General features: G+C 46.4%; 1 protein-coding gene across 7 annotated transcripts in view; it reads right to left on the bottom strand.

Moving 5' to 3' along the window:
• Positions 1-20,889, bottom strand: part of TNS2 (tensin 2) — a 146,321-nt gene that overhangs the window by 6,689 nt on the left and 118,743 nt on the right. For 5 of the 7 annotated variants that reach the window (XM_029595050.1, XM_029595052.1, XM_029595049.1 and 2 more), the window contains exons 26-29: positions 15,836-15,955; positions 12,487-12,655; positions 12,117-12,185; positions 6,181-6,210 (exon numbers count right to left, since the gene is read on the bottom strand). In XM_029595050.1, the coding sequence (XP_029450910.1) occupies positions 6,181-6,210; positions 12,117-12,185; positions 12,487-12,655; positions 15,836-15,955 (388 nt within the window). The remainder of the gene's footprint in view (positions 1-6,180; positions 6,211-12,116; positions 12,186-12,486; positions 12,656-15,835; positions 15,956-20,889) is intronic. The other 2 variants (XM_029595054.1, XM_029595055.1) reach the window with 1 other exon arrangement.

Here is a 20,889-nt window from a genome sequence, read left to right as displayed (position 1 = left end):
TGAAACATCTTCATCCTCCCTTGCAGTTACCAGTGCCTTTGTGGAATCTTAATCTGGTTTTGGATTGTTTTGATGGGCCCCATTTTTTGACAGATGCAAAACCTCTCCTTGTGGTTACTGACTTTGAAAACTATTTTTCTTGTGCCAATTTGTTCGGAGCGTAGAGTATCCGAACTACACACCTTGTCTTGCTAGGAGCTGTTCCTCCAGGGTCGATACACCTGCATACTTTTCCTTCCTTTTTACCAAAAGTTGTTTCAGATTTTCACATGAATCAGTCCAATTCCCTGCCATCTCTGGATAAGGAAAGAGATGCAGAGGAATATCGTCTGTTACGGTTCTTGGATGTCAAGAGACGTATCTGGAGGTTTCTAAGCCTCTCAGGAAGATGGATTGCCTGTTTGTTCTCCATGGTAGAAGTAATCAGGGCAAGCTGGCATCAGGGTCTACAATAGCTCGCTGGATTAAGGAGGTAGTCACGACCACATATGTGGATACTGAGCAGCCGTTGCCTAGTCAGGTTAGGGCTCAGACAGTGTCATGCGTGGATGTTAGATTGTTGACTCCCATTGACATTTGCCAAGTTGTGGTCCTCATTACACACATTCTCCAGGTATTATCATCTAGATGTGCAGGCCCGGGAGGATGCAGCCATCGCATGTGTAGTTTTGACTGGTCTGCGGGCAGCCTCCCGCCGTGTTTGGAAGTAGCTTTGGTAAATGCCACTTGTTCTGAGTCCACCTGTCTAAACACTAAGAAATGAGAAATTATTAAGTCAAGTTGCCTTAGAAAAGAGCCACCAGTAGCATGGGCTGTACTTAGCTTTTGGATTCTTGCCAGGTACTTATAGCCTGGATTAGCCACTGTTGGAAACAGGATGTTGGGGTTCATGGACCCTTGATCTAACCCAGTATGGCAATTTCTTATGTTCTTATATTCTTACCTGATAATTTCCTTTTCTTTTGTATAGACAGGTGGATCCACCTTCCCACCCTTGGCTGCGGGTTGTGCTGTTGTCCTCCTGTGTGGCTGTGTGTTGCCAGGGGTTACTGGCAAGTGTTAATCCAGGCCCTAGACTAGTGTTAATGCATTCTTTGTCTGAGCTCAGTATTCCTTGTTGGCTGAGTGCTGGAATGGTTATCCTTTAATAATCAAGTTTTGTTAGTTTGTCCACAGTTGGCTTTTGCAGAGAATACTGATGTTACTGCAGGGGTATATATACTGTGATGACAGTTTGCTCCATCTCCATCTGCTGGTAGAGGTGCATAACCCACTTGTTCTGGATCCACCTGTCTATACTAAAGAAAAGAAAATTATCAGATAAGTAGTAATTTCTCACTATAGGCTGTACAGAGATGGGCGTACCATCTTCACCGTGGTGCTATGTGCCAATTGCACTAAGATGAACTCTGACAGAGTTGGTTTTTAAGCCAGCCTCCGAAAGGTGTAGAAGGTAATCAAGCAGTTTTTGTGTGGGGTAGGAGAATGAATCTAGGGCCTTATGCTCACACCAGATGGAAAACCTCCTCCACTTCAATCCATAGGGCTTTCTAGTGGAAGCTTTCTAGAAGCCACCAGGACCCAAGACACATTCTCAGGAAGATTAAGCGACTACAAAATTAACCTCTCATATTCCAGGCTGTGAGAGACAGGGCCTGGAGGTTGGGATGCTGCAGCTTGCCTTGATCTTGTGTGATGATACCTGGGGAAGTCTTCAGACTGATCGGTTTCCAGATGGACAATTCACGCAGGAGTGGAAACCAGACCTGTTTCTGCCATTGAATGGCTATGAGGATCATAGTCGTGTGCTTGCAAAGCTTCACCACTAAGGGAATTGGAGGATATGTTTTTTGTAACTTTCTCACATCCAAAATATTGTTATAATATTTGTTAAGTTTCATACTATATTTGTTCTTGTATTGGGAAATGTTCTTTACTTTGTTACTCTCTGCCTTTACTCACATTGTTAATTGTAAACCGGGTTGATGTGATTCCTATCATGAAACTCGGTATAATAAAAATAATTAATAAATAAATAAATAAATAAATGTACAGAAGACCCTTGCCCCAATGACGGGCCTGGGCATTTGAGCCTGGTTTGCTGTCTGACCTGGACAGGGAGCAGAGCAGAGGTACCTTCTTGTTGTAGGGGGGATGCAAACAGATCTACGTCTGGGCTCCACCAGAATCAGAATATCCAATTCACTACCCTGGTCCAGGGACCACGTGTAGGGCCTGAAGGCTCGACACAGCCTGTCTACTACCACATTCTCCATCCCGGCCAGGTACATGGCCCCGAGCACCATCCCATGAGACAGGGCCCACAACCAGATCTGGACCACTTTCTGACACAGGAGGTACGATCCCATTCTCCCTGCTTGTTGATATATCATATGGCTACTTGGTTGTAGGTCTGGATCAGGACAACTTTGTTGGACAGCCGATCTTGTAGATTATGCTGTATTTTAAAGTTCGTCAAAGTAGATTATGCGGTACTTTAAAGTTTTTCAAAGTTTTACCCATGTAATCCCAATTTAAGATTCGATGTAACGTTGTTCCTTAGATATCTTTTGGATTCAAATGTATTTACTCATTCCTGTAGTTCATCGCATGTTTTTACTCTCACTGTATTCACACGATTCCACGACTGTATCTACTGTCTTTATAATCTTTGTGCGGTCCCCGGGGCCAATTCATAGTACTGAGATTATAGTATTATAATGCCAGTATTAGTTCCTTTGTCCTGGTTAATCAAATTTCCTGTTCTATGTATTCCCTGTTCTTTGTATTGCCTTCGTGCAAATTTATAGGTTCAATGTAAACCGGTGTGATTTGTATATTATACAGGAATGCCGGTATATAAAAGTTAAAAATAAATAAATAAACAAACAAATAAATAAATAAATCTCTGAAAGCCCATAGCCCATACCTGCTCACCCGGAGCTCCAGGAAGATGATCTGATGAGAAATGTTCCTGAGTGGACCACAGACCCTGGGTGCCAAGCCCATCCACATGAGCTTCCCACTCCAGGATGGACGATTCCATGGTTAGTACAATTTGAGTAGGGAGACTCCAAAAGGAAGTCCCCCATTCCAGTGTGGAAAAGGCCTGCCACCAGGACAGAGTCCCTGAAAGACCAGGTGCAATCCTGGAGGCTCAGAGTAGCTTGGCGCCCCTGTGACCTCAGGGTCCATTGCGTTCTGCGCATGTGTAAACATGCCAAGGGAGTGACATGGACGGTTATGGCAGTGTGGCCCAAAGGCCTCAACAGGCTAATACCTGTTGACTCTGTTGAACTTCTGCCACAATGGATGCCAAAGCGACAGTCCTCTGGTGCAGCAGAAAAGCCCTGGCCTGAGCCGTATCTAGCAAGGTCCCGAAAAAGTCCAGTTGAGGTGACGGACTGAGATGGACTTTGGGAAGTTGAGAGAGAACCCTAGTGACTCCAACACCTGCCTGAGATGTGCTCTTGAACAGCCAGTCATCTAGATAAGGGAAAATATGCAGTCCTAGACTGTGAAGGTGTGCTGCCACCATGGCCAGACATTTTGTGAAGACCTGTGGGGCAGACGTAAGCCCAAACGGCAATTCCCGGTATGAGAAGTGCTGTTTTCCCACCACAAATCTGAGATACTTCCTGCGATGGGAGAAGACCTCGATAAGAGTGTATGCGTCCTTTAGGTCGCGGGAGCATAGCCTGTCCCCTTTTTTGCAAAAGGGGGATCAAGTTGCCCAGGGAAACCATCTTGAACTTTTCTTTTTTTTTTTTTAGAAACTTGTTCAAGGTCCTCAGGCGATGGAGTCCTCTTTGAAATCAGGAAGTATCTGGAGTAGAATCCCTGCCCTCTTTGCCCTGGTGGTATGGGCTCGACCGCTCTGGCCATTAAGAGGGAAGAGACCTTCGCTTGTAGTAACTCCTGATGTCCTACCAGCCCCCAAAATGGGCACAGAGGGCAATTTGGCAGGCCACCCAATACATTTAATTGGTACTCCTGGCAGACGATGGACAGAACCCACTGGTCCGAGGTTACACTGGGCCACTGGTTTGCAAAGAATTACAGCCTGTCCACGAACAGAGGGTCAGTTGTCCCGGATGTGAGTAACTGGCTTACGCTCCCTATGGCCCAGTCAAAATCCCATCCAAGGAGTTGACAGAGGAGCTGGCTGAGGCTTGGGAGCTCTCTGCTGCCTGGGATGGCCACGGGAGCTCTGATGGTGTTGATGGGATCAAGGAGACAGAGGATAGTACTTCCTTTAGCGAAAGGAGGACTTCTTTGACCCTGGTTTTGACAGCCTCCTGGAGAAGGAGGATGAGTCTGAAGTACTGGTGTAGAGTTGCTGGAGGGTTTCAGGATGGTGCCAGAGTTGGTCCACAGCATCCCTCACCCTATCTCTTAAGTGATAGGGTGAAGGATGTACACTGTTCCAATGTATTTCAACCTGTTCCAATGTATCCGCCCCTGAGGCGACAGTTCAGTTCCATGTAAACCGGTGCGATATGTATTGTATACAGGAACATCGGTATATAAAAATTAAAAATAAATAAATACTGGGAACACCATGATCTCCTTAGGAGGCTCCACAAACTGGAGGATCTCAAGCATTTTGTGTGATGGCATCCTTCTCCATTCAAAACTGGAATGGGATGGCCTCCGCCATCACCCTCACAAAGCCTGCGAAGATTAAGTCTTCAAGCGAACACTTCCTTCACTTATCTGGAGGAGAAGGGCCTGACAGGAGACCATCCGAATCCTCCTCGGAGAACTCCAGTGCTGATGCCTCTTAGGCTTCCCTTGACGCTTGGCCCGGTCCTTCCCTGGTGCTGACATCGTGGACAATGAACCTGGCATCCTTGGTCCGGAGGAGATAGACAACGGTCGGTCTTCGGCACCCCTATCCACCGGCAACCTTGATGGAACTGACAGTCCTGCTGATGTCGACGGTGAGGTGTCCATCGGTACGCTCAGAGGTTCTTTGATGCCAATGGCGATGGTTTGGACTTCTTAGACTCAAAAATGCTGATCCATCTTGTTGAGTCTAAGCTGACGTCCCTTCGGGATCATCTGGGTGCACAAGCGGTGACTCCTGGGCAGCATGCAATGCCCCCAGGCGGAGGATACAAATTTCATGAGGTCAGTGATTAACATGGTCCTCGGGCACTGGGGGTATCTATGAAAGCCGAATGTAGCTATGATGGTGAAGCAAAAGCATAGGACAGAACGATGGTGGCAGGTGTCGATGGCCGGTGGGCACGGAGGCACCGCCACCATGGAGGGAACCGACCACGAAAAGAAACTTTTCTGAAACGCCAAAAACTCTGACTGGGGACACTACGGGAAGGCACTGCGAGGGACCCAGTGCCAGACCAAAGAAAAGGATCGCAAAAAAACCCAAAGTTTCCAGAAGGCAAAAAGCCAAGTTTTTAGAGAATCTAATGGCGAGGTTTACAACTCCGTGGGAAAAAAAAGACTGAATAGGGACCCACTTGGAATCCTGATATAGGGCATGCTCAAAGTTTTCTGTATCCAGTTCCATCTGATGATGTCAACCATCTGTGAAGACTACCATCATACTTGTCCTCGAAGCAATATATAAGAGAATAAATTGCAAAATTGGTCATCTTAGCACAGTAAAATTCTTCACCTCCACTAGGGTAGCACAAAAAATAATTGGTAGCTTAATTGGTAGCAGGGCGAGACAGTGGGGTGAGGGGGTGCAAGCAATGGATGAGTTACCCTTCGAGGTGGTAGTGTGTCCAGCATCTTTTAAATAGTATGACTATGGAGCTCTGTGCTCAGGGCCCCAAGCTGAGCCATAGCATGCAGGGAGGTGTAGTCTTGTTTTTCAAGGAAAAACCAAGAGAAAAACTCAGGACTATGTCTCCCTGTAGGCCATGGGGCAAAACCAGGCCTGGCTCAGCCTGTTCTCTTGGAGATTGTCATTCCAGAATCACAATGGCAGGGGGATAGGTGTTTTAAACTAAGGCCTCAGATGCTACTGGCTGGTACCAACTGAGGCCTTAGTTGGTATCTCTCTTCTCTCATGGGCCTGAAAAGAGATATTGTAGTTCTCATCCAGTTACACTGACTCCTTCCTGTAAGTGCTACTCAGTGCCTGTGCTGTGAGTGGGGGAATAAGAAGGGATGTGGGGTTAAAGGATTCACAGTTGCTGTACATACTTGGATGTAGTTCCATCAGCATTTGTCCATCTGCAAGAAAATAAAAACGAGAGTTGGTAGAAATTCTCAACTATCTCAGAAACTGAATGTTTGATAAAACAGCAATCCTTTTGCCTATGGGATAAGGTGTAGTATGTGTATAGGAGCTTTAAGAAACAGGGTGGGAGCTCATACTCCTGCACTCCTAGCCTTTCCCAACAAGGAGGTAATATAGGGAGCAGTGTAGGAGTGCCTGCTGTGAGGGAGGTTACTGGTCCTGTGGTCCCAGCAGATGGTGCTTGCTGGCTGTGAGGGAGCTCCTGCTGTCCTAGCCTTTCCCAGAAGAAAGTGGTGATTATGGGGGGAGCTGGGAGTCCCATCTTTTTACAGCAAGAGGGAATGGTGCAAGAGTGCTGGCTGTGGTGTGCAATCCCAGCCTTTCGCAGCAGCAGGTACTAGCTGAGGGGACTACTCTTATGATGGAGGCAGACTGTTGAAGAAGCAAGCTGTGTTTATGCCTTGTGTTCTCTCTGTAAATGATAGTGGTATTCTCACAGGACAAGCAGGATGCTAGTCCTCACATATGGGTGACATAACAGGATGGAGCCCAATCACGGAACACTTTTGTCAAAGTTTCTAGAACTTTGACTGGCACCTACTGGGCATGCCCAGGATGGCACTAACCCTGCAACCAGCAGGGGTGCCCCTTCAGTCTTCTTTTTTCCACGCAGCAGTAGCCATGCGGTTAAGGAGCTCTTGGATCTTCCTGAGAGGAATTTTTCCTCACGGAATTACTTCAAACTTTCATACCCCACAGGGGTCCCCCTCTTATTTATTTATTTAATTCTTTTATATACCGACCTTCATGAAGGGTGTCATATCAAATCGGTTTACATGGAACAAGGGGTAAACATTCTATCAACCATTTAACAGTAAAATAATCAGAGGAGGTAAAAAAGTTACATATAACAAGGAGATCAAACTTGGGAATAGAAGAAAGAGAAGGACAGAGGGATAACCATTGTGATTAAAGGATTTCGCTATGTAAGATGTCAGGTAGGCTTGAGATGTAGAGTTCCGAAAGTGAATAGATTAAGGGAAAGCTTGGCTAAATAGCCAGGTTTTAAGTTTTTTTTTAAATGTTTGTAGGCAGGGTTCTGCTATCGAGAATGCTCGTTCTTTGGTTGCGGTGTGGCATGAAGTTTTGTTAGGAGGCACATGGAGAGATCCTTTGTATGATTCTCTGATGGGTCTGGATGAGGAATGGAGTTTGAGGGGGAACTGGAGGTCTAGCGGGTGTTGTTTGTAGATCGTTTTGTGGATTATGGTAAGGGATTTGTGTAAGATTCTATAGTTTATTGGCAGCCAATGTAGGTTCTTTAAGATGGGGGAGAATTTTTACTTCCGCGGTCCTCCGATGTTTTTACCCAGTTGCAGTCGATTCCTGTCGGGTTTGGCCCTCGTGGCCTACTGACCGTCGACAGCACCACGGCTCAATTTTTTTCAAAGGCCATGGCGTCGGGGTTCCGTCGGTGCCCTGACTGCACTCGCACCATGTCCATCACAGATCCGCATAAAGTCTGTGTAAAATGCCTAGGGTATGAGCATGATGTCCTGACTTGCACCAAATGTGCCTTAATGACACCAAAAGGTCGCAAAGCCAGAATGGAGAAAATGGGACTTCTCTTTCGGTCTCAAACTCCAACGTAGTCCACAGCTTCGACGTTGTCCGAACCGGCACCATCCACGTTGCGCCAGTATCGGGCACCGGCCGGTGACCGTCCAGCGTCAACGACTTCCCGGCCATCAACTACCTCTGTTCCCCCTCAAGACCGAGGGGATTGAAGAGAGAAACATCGGCACCGAAAGCCTCGGACCATTGATGAAGGGCAAATCATCGACCTCGCCATCATCAAAGAAGCCCTGTCCAGAAAATGCATCGAACCTTTCTGAGACCGGGTCACCGAGGCAACCCTCACCCGGACGGGTAATGGGATGCCGCGACTCCGCCTTTAACAGTGGTCCCTCCGGCTACGCCTCTGCCTCCTTCTCCCCTTCTAGAGCCAGGGCTGCTTGCTCCAGGTATCCATGAACAGCTGGACCAGATGGTTCAGGAGGCCATCGACAAAGTGATGCACAGATTCCAGGTTCCTCCGATGCCAAACCCGGTGCTGAGTGTGGAACAGATCACTGACCCCATTCCAGCAGCGCTGGCACCGCTGCTTTCGAGCATGAAAGCGCTTATAGCCGCTTTTTCACCAATGGATCCGGCGCCCTCTCCTCTTCCACTGTCATCAGGAGGAGGAACACCGTTCCATCTGCCTCCATCGGGAGTCCTGCCGATGCCTAAACCATCGACGTCTTCGATGCCGTTACTACCATCGGTGCCACAGACTCGTCCATCGATGCCCTCGATGCCAACATCGGTGCCCCTGGTAACTCCCTCCTTGGCTTCAGAGCCTAGACCGGGACCTTTGGGAATACCTTCGTCCTGTCCCTCTCAGGTTCCTAGAGGGACTGGAGCTGATCCTTATGATACCTGGACCGATGATTCGTCACCAGACACTGAGGATTTATCATCACCACCCTCTCCTACTGAAAGCAGGAAGCGTTCTCCTCCGGAGGGCTTGTCCTTCATCAATTTTGTGAAGGAAATGTCCGAGTTGGTTCCTTTCCAACTACAGACAGAGCAAGATATAGACATCAGATGATGGAGCTGTTACAATTTCTGAATGCTCCCAAAGAAATCACCTCCATCCCTATCCATCAAGTTCTTTTGGATCTTCTCAAAATGAATTGGGAACACCCTGGTTCGGTAGTACCAGTCAACCGGAAAGCAGACACCACATATTTGGTCCAGTCAGCTCCAGGGTTCCAAAAACCTCAATTGGATCACCAGTCCATAGTTGTTGAATCTGCCCAAACGAGGGCACGTAGTTGAAAGCCTCATTCTTCCTTCCCTCCAGGCAAGGAGCAGAAATTTCTGGATGCCATTGATCGGCGGGTCTTCCAGGGATCAATGCTTATCTCTCGGATTGCATCTTACCAATTTTATATGACCCAGTATAATAGGGTCCTCTTCAAACAAATACAAGAATTTGCAGAGTCCCTGCCTCAGCAATTCCAGGAACAGCTACAAACCCTGGTTCACAAAGGTTTTGAAGCGGGAAAACATGAAATAAAGGTCCTCTTATGACATCTGACACCGCTTCCAGGGTTTCAGCAGCTGCTATTTCTGTAAGATGGGCCTGGCTTAAGTCTTCGGACTTACGTCCTGAAGTCCAGGACAGATTATCCAATCTGCCTTGCATTGGAGACAATCTGTTTGGGGAACAAATCCAACAAACAGTGGCGCAGTTCAAGGATCATCATGAGACTCTTTGCCAACTCTCTCTGATGCCTTCTGAATACCCGGCCAAACAACCATTCAGGAAGGACTCCAAAAAGTCATTCTATCGTCAAAAGAAGTCCTATCCACCACCGTCTAAAGGTTGCTCCACAAAGCCTTTCCAAAAGGCCCAGTCTCGTCAACCTCGTAAATAAAAACCACAAGCAGCTCCTCAGCCGGGCCCTGCTTCCAGTTTTTGACTCCTGCATAGAGAGCAGCAGCCAGCTTCCACTGCCGCATGTACCAGTGGGAGGTCAATTGTGCCACTTCAACAACATGTGGCACACAATCTCCTCAGACCAGTGGGTCCTTGCCATAATTTCTCAAGGTTATCACCTGAACTTTCTCTCCATCCCACCGGATTCCCCACCTCAGCTGAAGTGGGGAACATCAAGACCATTCACTACTCCTGGACCAGGAAGTCTCTCTCCTCCTTTGATTCAGAGCAATCAAACCAGTGCCCTACTCCCAATAGGGCTTCAGATTTTATTCCCGGTATTTTCTAATCCCCAAAAAGTCAGGCAGTGTTCGTCCAATTCTGGACCTACGGGCCCTCAACAAGTTCCTCCAACGAGAAAAGTTCAAAATGGTAACCTTGGGTTCCCTCCTTCCTCTTCTGCAAAGAGGGGACTGGCTCTGCTCTCTAGACCTCCAGGACGCTTACACTCACATAGTCATCACTCCGTCTCATCGCAGATTTCTGAGATTCCTGGTAGGCCCAAAGCACTATCAGTACCAAGTGCTCCCGTTTGACCTAGCATCTGCTCCACGAGTCTTCACCAAGTGTCTCGTAGTGATAGCAGCCTTCCTAAGGACCCAAGGTGTTCACGTCTACCCCTATCTCGACGATTGGTTAATCAGGGCTCCCACTCAGCAAGCGGCTCGGTCATCCCTACGTCTTACCTTACACACTCTGATCTCTCTAGGATTTCTCATCAATTACATGAAATCCTGCTTAGTCCCATCTCAAACTTTGTCATTCATAGGGGCAGACTTGGACACCTTCAAAGCAAAGGCATTTCTGCCTCGACAGCAAACTCTCACTCTCACGTCTCTCGCACACCAGCTACAATCTCAACAATGCTCAACTGCACACCATTTCCTCATCCTGCTGGGGTACATGGCATCCTCGGTGCATGTTATCCCGATGGCCTGCTTGGCCATGAGAGTCATGCAGTGGACTCTATGGTCACAATGGACAATCCCTTGTCACACACTTTTTGAAGGGCTTGCTTCAACTTAAACCTCCACTGCGCCCTCCGGGCCCTGCTTGGGACCTTAACCTAGTTTTAGGTTGGCTGATGAAACCACCATTCGAGCCACTCCAATCCTGTGATCTTCGATATTTCACAAGAAAAGTGATTTTTCTTCTGGCAATCACATCTGCTCACAGAGTTACTGAGTTACAGGCTCTAGTTACCTACCCACCTTACACTAAACTTCTGCATGACACGGTAGTTCTCCGCACTCACCCTAAGTTTTTGCCTAAGGTAGTATCAGAGTTTCATATCAATCAATCCATTATACTACCCCCTTTCTTTCCCAGGCCCCACTCAAACCCAGGAGAGCAGGCTCTGCCTACCGTTGACTGTAAACGGGCTCTAGCATTCTACCTAGACCGTACAACTGCCCACAGGACAAGCACTCAACTGTTTTTCTTTCCATTCCACCAGATTGGGGCAACCTGTGGGTAAACAGACTCTCTCCTCCTGGTTAGCGGACTGCATATCCTTTTGCTGTCAGCAAGCAGGAATTCTACTTCAAGACCGAGTTAAAGAGCACTCTGTCAGGGCCATGGCAACTTCAGTAGCGCACCTACGCTCAGTGCCGCTTCCTGATATTTGTAGGGCTGCTACCTGGAGTTCTCTCCATACCTTTACAGCCCATTATTGTTTGGACAAGGCTGGAAGACAGGATTCCATCTTCGGCCAATCTGTCCTGCGCAACCTTTTTGCAACTTGATGTACCAACACCCTTCCGCCTGCCCGTTAGGGTTCAGGATGCCCTCTACTGAATTCCACCCCACTTGTTGTGCTGGTTGCATGTCTTGGGTACATTTGGTGCATATCTCTGACATCCTCAGCTTGGTACTCACCCATATGTGAGGACTATCATCCTGCTTGTCCTGTGAGAAAGCAAATGTTGCTTACCTGTAACAGGTGTTCTCACAGGACAGCAGGATGTTAGTCCTCACGAAACCCGCCCGCCACCCCGCGGTGTTGGGTTCGTTACGTTTTCTTATTTTATTTTTGGCACTTACTTTAGCTTTTAAACAAGACTGAAGGGGGACCCCTGCTGGTTGCAGGGTTAGTGCCATCCTGGGCATGCTCAGTAGGTGCCAGTCAAAGTTCTAGAAACTTTGACAAAAGTGTTCCATGATTGGGCTCCATCCTGTGATGTCACTCATACGTGAGGACTAACATCCTGCTGTCCTGTGAGAACACCTGTTACAGGTAAGCAACATTTGCTATATTAATTATAAAGCTATTTGTATAGTGCGTATTTCCAAAGCACTGCTGCTTATGTAGGAGAGCAATAAAACGGGGATACAAGATCTCATTGTTTTTACCTCTGGTCTTGGGGGTCCGTGCTGCAGAAGGTCACAGTGTTAACAGGATAATGACGTCGGAAGAACAGCCTGTTTAAGGCAAGTACAGATCTAATCAGCAAAGGACAGCAGAGAGATGCTATGACTACCCCGCGCATTCCCAATTTTTAGGGTAACTACGCAAGGGTAGGGCAAGGCTGGAGGTCAGTTGTTAAGACTTTAGCAAATAGGTTTTCTAGAGGTTGTAGTGTTTCAGGTGTCCGCTGGAATATTACATGCATTATAGCTCTCTGCTAGGACCCAGATGAGAGGCAGCAGCAAGAGTTCCAGCATCATACTAATAAGGTATGGAGAGGTGCAGCAGCATCATGCCTTAATGAAATGTGCTTACTTCCTCTGATTGTCCGTCAGTGTGATGCCTTGTGTGGATACTTTGAAGTGCACAACCCCAGCAGTGGGACGGGGACTGCATTTCAGTGTGGTGTTGGTAGCTTTGCAGATAGCCTGAGGGCCAGTCAATGATTCTGTCTCCACGGAGTTCAGGTAAAGCACACTGCAAGCTGCAGGAGAAAGATAACACATCAGCATGGCATCCAGTTCACACCCTTCCACCACTCCTGTCTCTTACATTTAAATTTAAAATGGGTTAGGTCTCAAACTCTACTAAGAAAATGTGGAGGCGAGTGGCACCTTATAGACTAACCCCTTTATTGAGGCATGAGCTTTCGAGGACAGAGTCCACTTCATCAGATGTATCTGTCAAGTTTGCAGCACTAGACTAACATGACTAGCCCTCTGATGATTTAGCTACAACACTAAATAGTTGTTGACAGCAAGATCCTACTTACCTAAAAAGAGGCTAAAATCCCAGCTGTATGAACTCACAAATATCCAAATGTCCACGCGTGCAAAAAGGTTAGTTCATTCTGAATGTACTTTGAGCAAACAATCTCTGCTGATCTGAGTTCCAGAATCGGATAGTTTTACTAGGATTTCCCCACCTTCTTAAGGAAAATGTGTCTTGGCTTCATCAAAAACATTTTTACTAACATAGCAGCTTCTCCACCTCCTATATTCCCTTAGAACAAATGCCTCCTAGTTTGGAGTCTATGGCCTCTAAATCTGAAACTTTACTATTCTACCATATCAAGCCAGACTAGGATTGATGCAGACTGAATCAGTCTTAAGTTGCAGGGTTCACCTTCATCATCTAAAGGTAGAACAACCTCAGAAGACCCACCTCCAGTATTATCTGACTTGCAAGAGGAATCACAATTGGCAAATGTGTCTGTCATACCATCCTGCTTTTGTCCAAAAAAATGTCAAAAACAATTCCATTTACTTTACAGGAGTCTGAACCAAGAGGGGATATATTTGTACTAAAATATATACAAGTCCCAAAACAAGCAGTCGCTGTTCTGGTTTCACAGAGTATCAAAGGAACTCGAACAAGAATGTGGCAGATGACCTATTAGCAGTAGCAAGGAAGTTAGATCTTTGATACAAATCCCTCATGAGTCTGTAGTAGAGAAACAGCTTTGAAAAAAGCAAAGGGTTTCAAACTGCAAGATGGCAAGTTACTGGATCCCATGGTATGGGATGTTTATTATTTATTAGATGTAGATTCTGCCTAATTTCTGTTCAGAGAGAGTGCTCTTCTCTTTCCCTTGAGTCATTCTAATAATAAAAGTAATTCTTAGGCTTTTTGGTTTTTTTTTAATTGTCCGCTGTGCATTGTAATGAGCAATGTGTCACATATATGAGGCATTGTTCATCAGGTGTGTCATGATGAGATAAAGGTTGAAAAAATGCTTCACATTAAGATAGCAGTTTTGGTTGCATTTCTCAATAGCTTATTCAATTAATTCTTTCCTCCAGCCTCTAACATATAGTTTGTATATATTCACTACTAATGTAATATATAGAATATTTTTATGTAATCTGTAGCTTCCAAGTCTCCACTTGTATGGCTGGTTACTGCTTCGCTTGTCCACAGAAGGGCCAATGCAATAAGCTGCACGTAAAAACATGCGTTCAAACTGAGCGCCCGTTTTTAACATTCGCATAGCCACGTCTCCTGGGCACCCGATGCAATGTTAAGGAGGTGCCAAACTAAAAAGGATGTGCTAGGGATCAATTGAGCATCCCTAGCGCACCCTTGGCATCAGGCGTCCAGCCACTGCTTAAGAAATAGGATACTCAATAGAGTCAGTTTTCCTAACATGCCACAGCCATAGGTTAGGAAAATGGAAGCTGGTAAATTGAGCATCTGTATTTCTAAGCTGTCTGCTGTCAGGACTTTTTTTTTTAATGTTGCTGCTTTCTGTGGTTCCTCCTACTTAATATTGCAAGGATACTAAAAGCAGGAAGAACCACAGAAAGCAGGATTTTTTTTGGTTTTTTAGCGAGCCCTTGTCACACGGCAAGATAATACCAGCTCCAGGGCTGGCGTAAAATTTGCTGGGTTAAAAAGTGCGTGTTGGGTGCCCGGCTATTTTTGGCATTGGGGGTAATAGCCTCATCTACATGGCATTTATATATGATGAGTGCTATTATCTACGTGCGAGTTTGGACATGCTAATCCCCTTAACCTGTAACCGGGTTTTCCATACACAGCAGGACAAATAAGACACTTATCTTCCCCTCAAGAGTTGAAGATTAGCTTGCTACAAAGACTAAAAAGTCTTGTGGGGCAACAAATACACCAGGACACCTGCACATGCCCGGTTTTTCTTAGCTCAAGGCAAGCTTTTCTGTCACAGTGCTACTAGATAACATTAGCCAGTTGTGTGGCTTATTTTGTTCTGGCTACAGCAAACTCCTGCTACAGGTAAGCAATTTTAGCTTTTTCCACGCCCCCACCATAAAAATTGTACCAAGTCCCCTGCAGCCAGCTAGTTGGATAAATAACATTCCTCTGCACTCTGGCAGGCCAATCCACACCAGTGGGTTATGAACTTTTTTTTAAAATTTATACTTTATTCAGTTTTATATTATTACGTTTGATACAAGACAGGATAATCATATTACAATATATAATCACATAACTTTGTAAAAAGAAATACTTACTTACGAACAAACCCATGTACTATGAGGGACAGATTACAGCAATTAAATATAATCATAAAGGAAAACAAAGCAGCCCAGCTCTGGAACTGTCTTATCAGTCCCAAACCTAACATATTTATGAAGTCTTATTGACTAGAAATACTTGTAAATTTGCAGGATCTAAGAAAATAAACTTATTACCCTGAAAACAAATCACACGCTTACAGGGGAACCTAAGATAAAATGAGGCTCCTAGGGCCAAAATGCAGGGTTCCAAATGCGGAAATTGTCTTCTTAACAGGGGTTTCCCTAGAAACATCTGGGAAGGTTTGAATCTTTTGTCCACAAAATGCACTCTCCTTATGTTTAAAATGCTGGCAGAGGAAAATATCCTGATCAGAATCTACTGCAAATGTGACGACAAAAGTAGCTCTTCTAATATTATCAGCTTCAAGAAAACGTAACAGATCAGGGCTAAAATATCTGAAGCCCCTTCTCCCAAACTCACAAACCTCTTCTTGGCAGGCAGATAGTAACAATTGGATAGTAAAAAAAAATTCCTATCTGGAAAGAACTGAAGGACCTCAATTACATATTTCTTAAATAACCGTCTGTCCTAGATGGGAGACGAGTCACAGGAACATTCAATAAATGTAAATTCCTAGATTGTAATCTGTCCTCCATTATCTCACATTTCTGGTGCATAATTAAGTTGTCCATGATGCCTGCGGAGAAAGCTGATTGCGGATTGGAAGCTACTGCAGCCCGAGTCTTAACATTTATTTCCAGAGTGGAAGTTCTTGTTTCCAAATCTGAAAATTTCAAGGAAGCACCTGTAGCATAATCACATAACTGGCTCACCACATTCAATAAATTATCATCAAGCCTAGATATTGCTCTCCATATGTTTAAGGATATCTCTGCTGGCTCAACAAGAGAGCTCGTTACAGAACCCTCCATAGGCAAACTCAAACACACCCGGGTCCGAGACCGAGCATCCTGCTCTATCCGGGACCACTGTAGTCTCAGACAGGATGGAACAAGCTCCTCAGCTCTTAATACTTGTGTATTTCCAGAAGCAGCCATCTCCCTTAAATCCCCCTGAACTTCCTGAGAGCCATCACAGCTCTGACGACTATTAGAAGCATAAAATGTCAATGCTGGGGCCCCCCCAGCAGCACACCTAATGGCGTCTGAGGCATAGGTGGTGGAGTATGCACTTCGGGAGAAAAGGAGATCTCGGCTAATTCGGGACCTAAACTTGCAGTACAGAATTAGCTCGTTGGACATGTGAGTCCATAAAATCCATGCATTAAAGTGGGGATTGATACAGTTACTGATGTCTTCCCTTTCCTCTTTTTCCCCATAACGCCAGCAAGAAAAAAAACAGCATAAGGGGTGTGCCCCTTTGGCCCGCAGCTTAGGCGTGCTGGTGGCGGTGCACTGCTGTGCGCTGCTATTTGAAGACCCCGGGTCCAGATGGTAACCACCATGGGTGACCTCAGATGGGCCTGCAGCTCAATCTCCCTCATAGCCTCCAGGTCCCAGGTAGAAGAAAGGCAGCTGTCCCATGGGTTATGTACTCCTACCAGTAGATGGAGACTGAGTTAATGCTGACTCGATGAGGTCACTGACATCAGCCCACCAGTATTCTCCATTTCCAGCAGATGGTGGACATGCATCTCCCTACTGGGGATGGCTTGTAGTAAAAAAAAATAAAAAACAAAGGAAGAGAAAATAGGTCAAGATAGAAGATTTTGGCGCATAGCTTGAGCACCTAAGGTGACATCTGTTTGGTCCCTCCCTCAGTTCAGCATTAAGTCTGAGAGCCGGGCAAGTGTAGACTTAAACAAAAACAAAACAAAAAAAAAGTGGTTCGAGGACTATAGAGTACTTGGCAGTGAAGGCTTATGCCTTCTCCCCCAGTAGCCAGTGATTCATTTGTGTTCTCAGCCAGGAAGGGCTGAGCTCAGGTAAGGGGAAAAAAAAAAAAAAAAAGAAAAGCATAGGAAGATTTAGTTCCTCTCTTCTCCTTAAGAGGTCTTCTTCCCTCAGCATTTGTGGCTCTGTGGCACTTACCGCCTTTCCCTCTCATTTCGCTGGAGAGTTAGTGTAGAGCAGAGGCAGCTTGGGCTCAGTGGGTTGAGTGGCTTTTGGCTAGGCTCCACTCCTCGGGCTCGGATCTGTCAGCCGCACGGTAGGCCGTGGTGGCGATTTTTTCCACGCGCAGTGTGTGCTCGCATATTTGCCGCGCAGCAGTGTACTGACATAAGCACGTACGTGCGCGGGTACTTGTGCGTTTGTGCTCATATTTGCATGTGGGGGATATTTCTGTGTGTACAACTGTGGCCTAATTTTGGTGCGTAGATATGCACAGGGGTACTTTTGCATTACAACTGTGGCCTATTTTTGGGCAGGTCTTTGTGCGTGTACTCCCTGGTATTGTTGGTGGGCGTGCAGGAGGCCGCCTAGAGACCAGTGGAGGAAGACTAGTGCCAGGGACAATAAAGTCTAAGCGCTTTGCTATTTGGGAGGCTTGCCATAAAGGCAATCCAGCTATCACTTTCTCTGCATCTTTGTCAGCAATGTTTGACTGCTCAAGGCAATTGGCTACTAAGGATTTTACTGATGTTGGGCTATTCCCTCGAGTGGAATGGGATGGAAGAAGGCACAATGGATGTGTCCCCCTCTCCCCTTGTTCTTGATGGCAGAGACATCTCCAAGAGAAGGGTCAGAGCGTGTCAAGTTTGGGCCTATGTGCCCTGGTATGGATCCTTCCTTCTTTTCCTGGGTGGAATTTTTTCCAACGCCTGCAGACTTTTCTGCAGGGGCGCCTGGTGGAGATGAAGCAACCTACTAAGATACTAACATACTCGGGACTCCCATTTTGTCAGCCACTGCAAGCAAGCACCGCAAGGAAGCTGTCCCTGATATTCAGGGAGATGGGGATCGTGATATATCGGATGACTCTAATGCTTGGGTTTCTCCCTTCTGGAAGAGGGAGAAATTCCACTTGATTTAGAATCACTTCAGCCTCTACTCTGGGTTTTCACAAAGATGCAATGCCGAGTCTGTTGACTCAGACCCTGAAGACACTTGATATGGACGGGAGTGATGCTACGAGCTTGCAAAAGAAAGATACTATATTGGTCGCCTTACGCAAAGCATCGTGTTCCTTTCCCCTCCTGGATCCAATTCAAGAATTGACTGAACTTGAAGGGGGCACCCCAGAGACAAGTATTAGGGTGGGGGGGGGGGGGGGACTCGCTTTAGCAGGTTGTACCCTTGGATTCAAAGGTAAGGGATCAGTTGCGATTCCTGAAGGTGGATGCCTTGGTATGCCTGTTTCCAAGCAAACCAGCATTCCAGTGGAAGGAGAGGCAGCTCTAAAAGATGCTCAGGATAGGAGAATTGAGGCTTTCCTTAAGCAGGCCTTTGAAGGCATGGCAATTAATTTGCAGATTGCTTCTTGCTCCTGCCTAGTGGTCCGGGCTGGTTTGTGACTTTTAGGAGACACAAGGAGGAGGGTTCCGATGGCAGTTCCTTGATGGAAACGGGTGCCACATTCTTAGCCGATGAAGGCTGTGATTTGGTGCAAGACAGCTGCTAGAGGGGGGGTGGCTTTTGAATAGTGGCTAGACGCCAGTTGTGGCTGCAAAATTGGTCGGCAGACACTATTTCCAAGTCCAGTCTCACAAGGTTACATTTTAAGGGTTTTCTTTTATTCAGGCCAGAGAACAGGAAGACAGCATCGTGTCCTTAGGGTCAGAGGGCAGTTCCAGGGATTGCCCTTTCAGAGGAGCAACTACTCAAAGGTCTCACTCCTTTCAAAGATCTTAGTCCTTTCGGCTAGAAAGCCTCGTAAAGATGTAGGCTCTGGGACCGGAGCACCTCGACCTTAACAATGAAGGTGTGAGGGCTCACCTAATACTTCAGGAAGTAGGCAGGCATATATCTTCCTTTTATCAGAGGTGGGTCCAAATTACAACGGACCAGTGGGCCCTGGAAGTGATGAGGGATGGCTATGCTCTGGAATTTTTCCAAATTCCTCTGGGTGTCTTTATGGTCTCTCCATACAACTCTCTACAGAAGAGAGTCGCAGTGAAGACTATATTAAGGAGGTTGTTGGATGTGAAGGCCATAAATATGTTCCCAGATCACAAAAAAATATGGTGCACTATTTCCTTATTTTGTCATTCCCAAGAAGGAGGAAGGATCTTTTCGGCCCATCCTGGATCTCAAAGGAGTCACTTGTCCTTTGCGTGATTCATTTCTGAATGGCAGTACAAACGGGAATTTCTCACATGTCTCGACCTGATGGAGGCATATCTATATATTCCCTTTCGCCAGGAACATCAACGTTTCCTGGGCTTTGCCATTCTGCGACTTCATTATCAATGTTAGGTCCTGCCTTTCGGGCTACTATGCCCAGGACCTTCTCCAAGATCATGGTGGTGGTAGCAGTCTCTCTGAACTAGGAAGGCATTCTAATCCATCCATATCTGGCTGGCTGGTTGATTGTGGCCAAAAAAGGGAGGAAGAGAGTCACTTGGCTTCTTACAAGGTAATCCCCTTGTTTCAGGAACTAGGCTGGATGGTTAACTTGGCCAAGAGAAGTTTACAGCCATCTCAGACATTATAGTATCTCGGCATGTGATTTGATATAGAGTAGGGCAGAGTGTTTCTGCCAGAGAGTTGCATTCAGATGTTAATGACTTAAGTTCAGGCCCTGAAAAGATTTATTCGCCCAACGAAGTGGACTTATTTGCAAGTCCTGGGATAGATGGCAGCTATGTTGGACGTTATTCCCTGGGCGAGGGCACATATGTGGCCCCTTCAGTATACTTTGCTCTCCCGGTGGAATATGCAGTCACAGGAGTACTCTGTGAGATTCCAGTACCTTTGGAAGTGAATGTCCAGTTGCAGTGGTAGTTACAAGCAGATCATCTCAGGAAGGGGGTTTCCTTGGAGACACAGATCTGGTTAGTGCTCATGACAAATGCAAGCCTTCTGGATTGAGGGGCTCACTGTCAAAAAGTTGGTGGCACAAGTTCACTGGAGTGCTGAGGAGCAGCAGAGAGACCATCATTGATTAGCAGTGCACCGAGCAGCAGAAAGCTCGCGTGGTAAGGATCATGTTGGATAATGCCATGACAGTGGCCTATATCAAGACGAAACAGCAGCCAACCAGTGTCGATGGAGGTAGATGTGCTCATGCTTTAGTCAGAATAACTTCTCCAGGACATATCCACGTCCCACATTGCCGGGAAGGACAATGTACGGGCCGACTTTCTCAGCAGGCAGAACTTGGACCCAGGAGAGTGTGAATTGACAGATGAAGCCTTTCGAATCATAGTGGTGTGCTGGGTCGCCTGTATCTGGATTTGCTGATGATCTCCAGCAACGCAAAGGTGCCATGTTTCTTCAGGTTGCAGAAGGAATCCGAAAGCGCTAAGTATCTATGCTCTTGTTTAGGTCTGGCCGCGGAGCAGGGTGTTGTATGCCTTCCCACTATAGTCAGTGATAGACACGGTCATTCGGAAGATTTCAAATCAGACTAAAACTGTACTTCTGGTTGCTCCTGATTGGCCCCAGACGCCATGGTATGCCAATCTTCAGAGACTACTGAGTCCTCTCAGACTACCATTCAGGAAGGATATATTGCATCAGGGGCCCATGCTGCACGATGAGTTGGGTTGGTATTGTCTTACAGTTTGGCCCTTGAGAGCTCGGTTGTTGAAGTGTG

Source organism: Rhinatrema bivittatum, chromosome 3 (genome assembly GCF_901001135.1).
Source record: "Rhinatrema bivittatum chromosome 3, aRhiBiv1.1, whole genome shotgun sequence".
NCBI classification, from domain to species: Eukaryota; Metazoa; Chordata; class Amphibia; order Gymnophiona; family Rhinatrematidae; genus Rhinatrema; species Rhinatrema bivittatum.
This window is presented reverse-complemented; position numbering and strand designations above follow the sequence as displayed.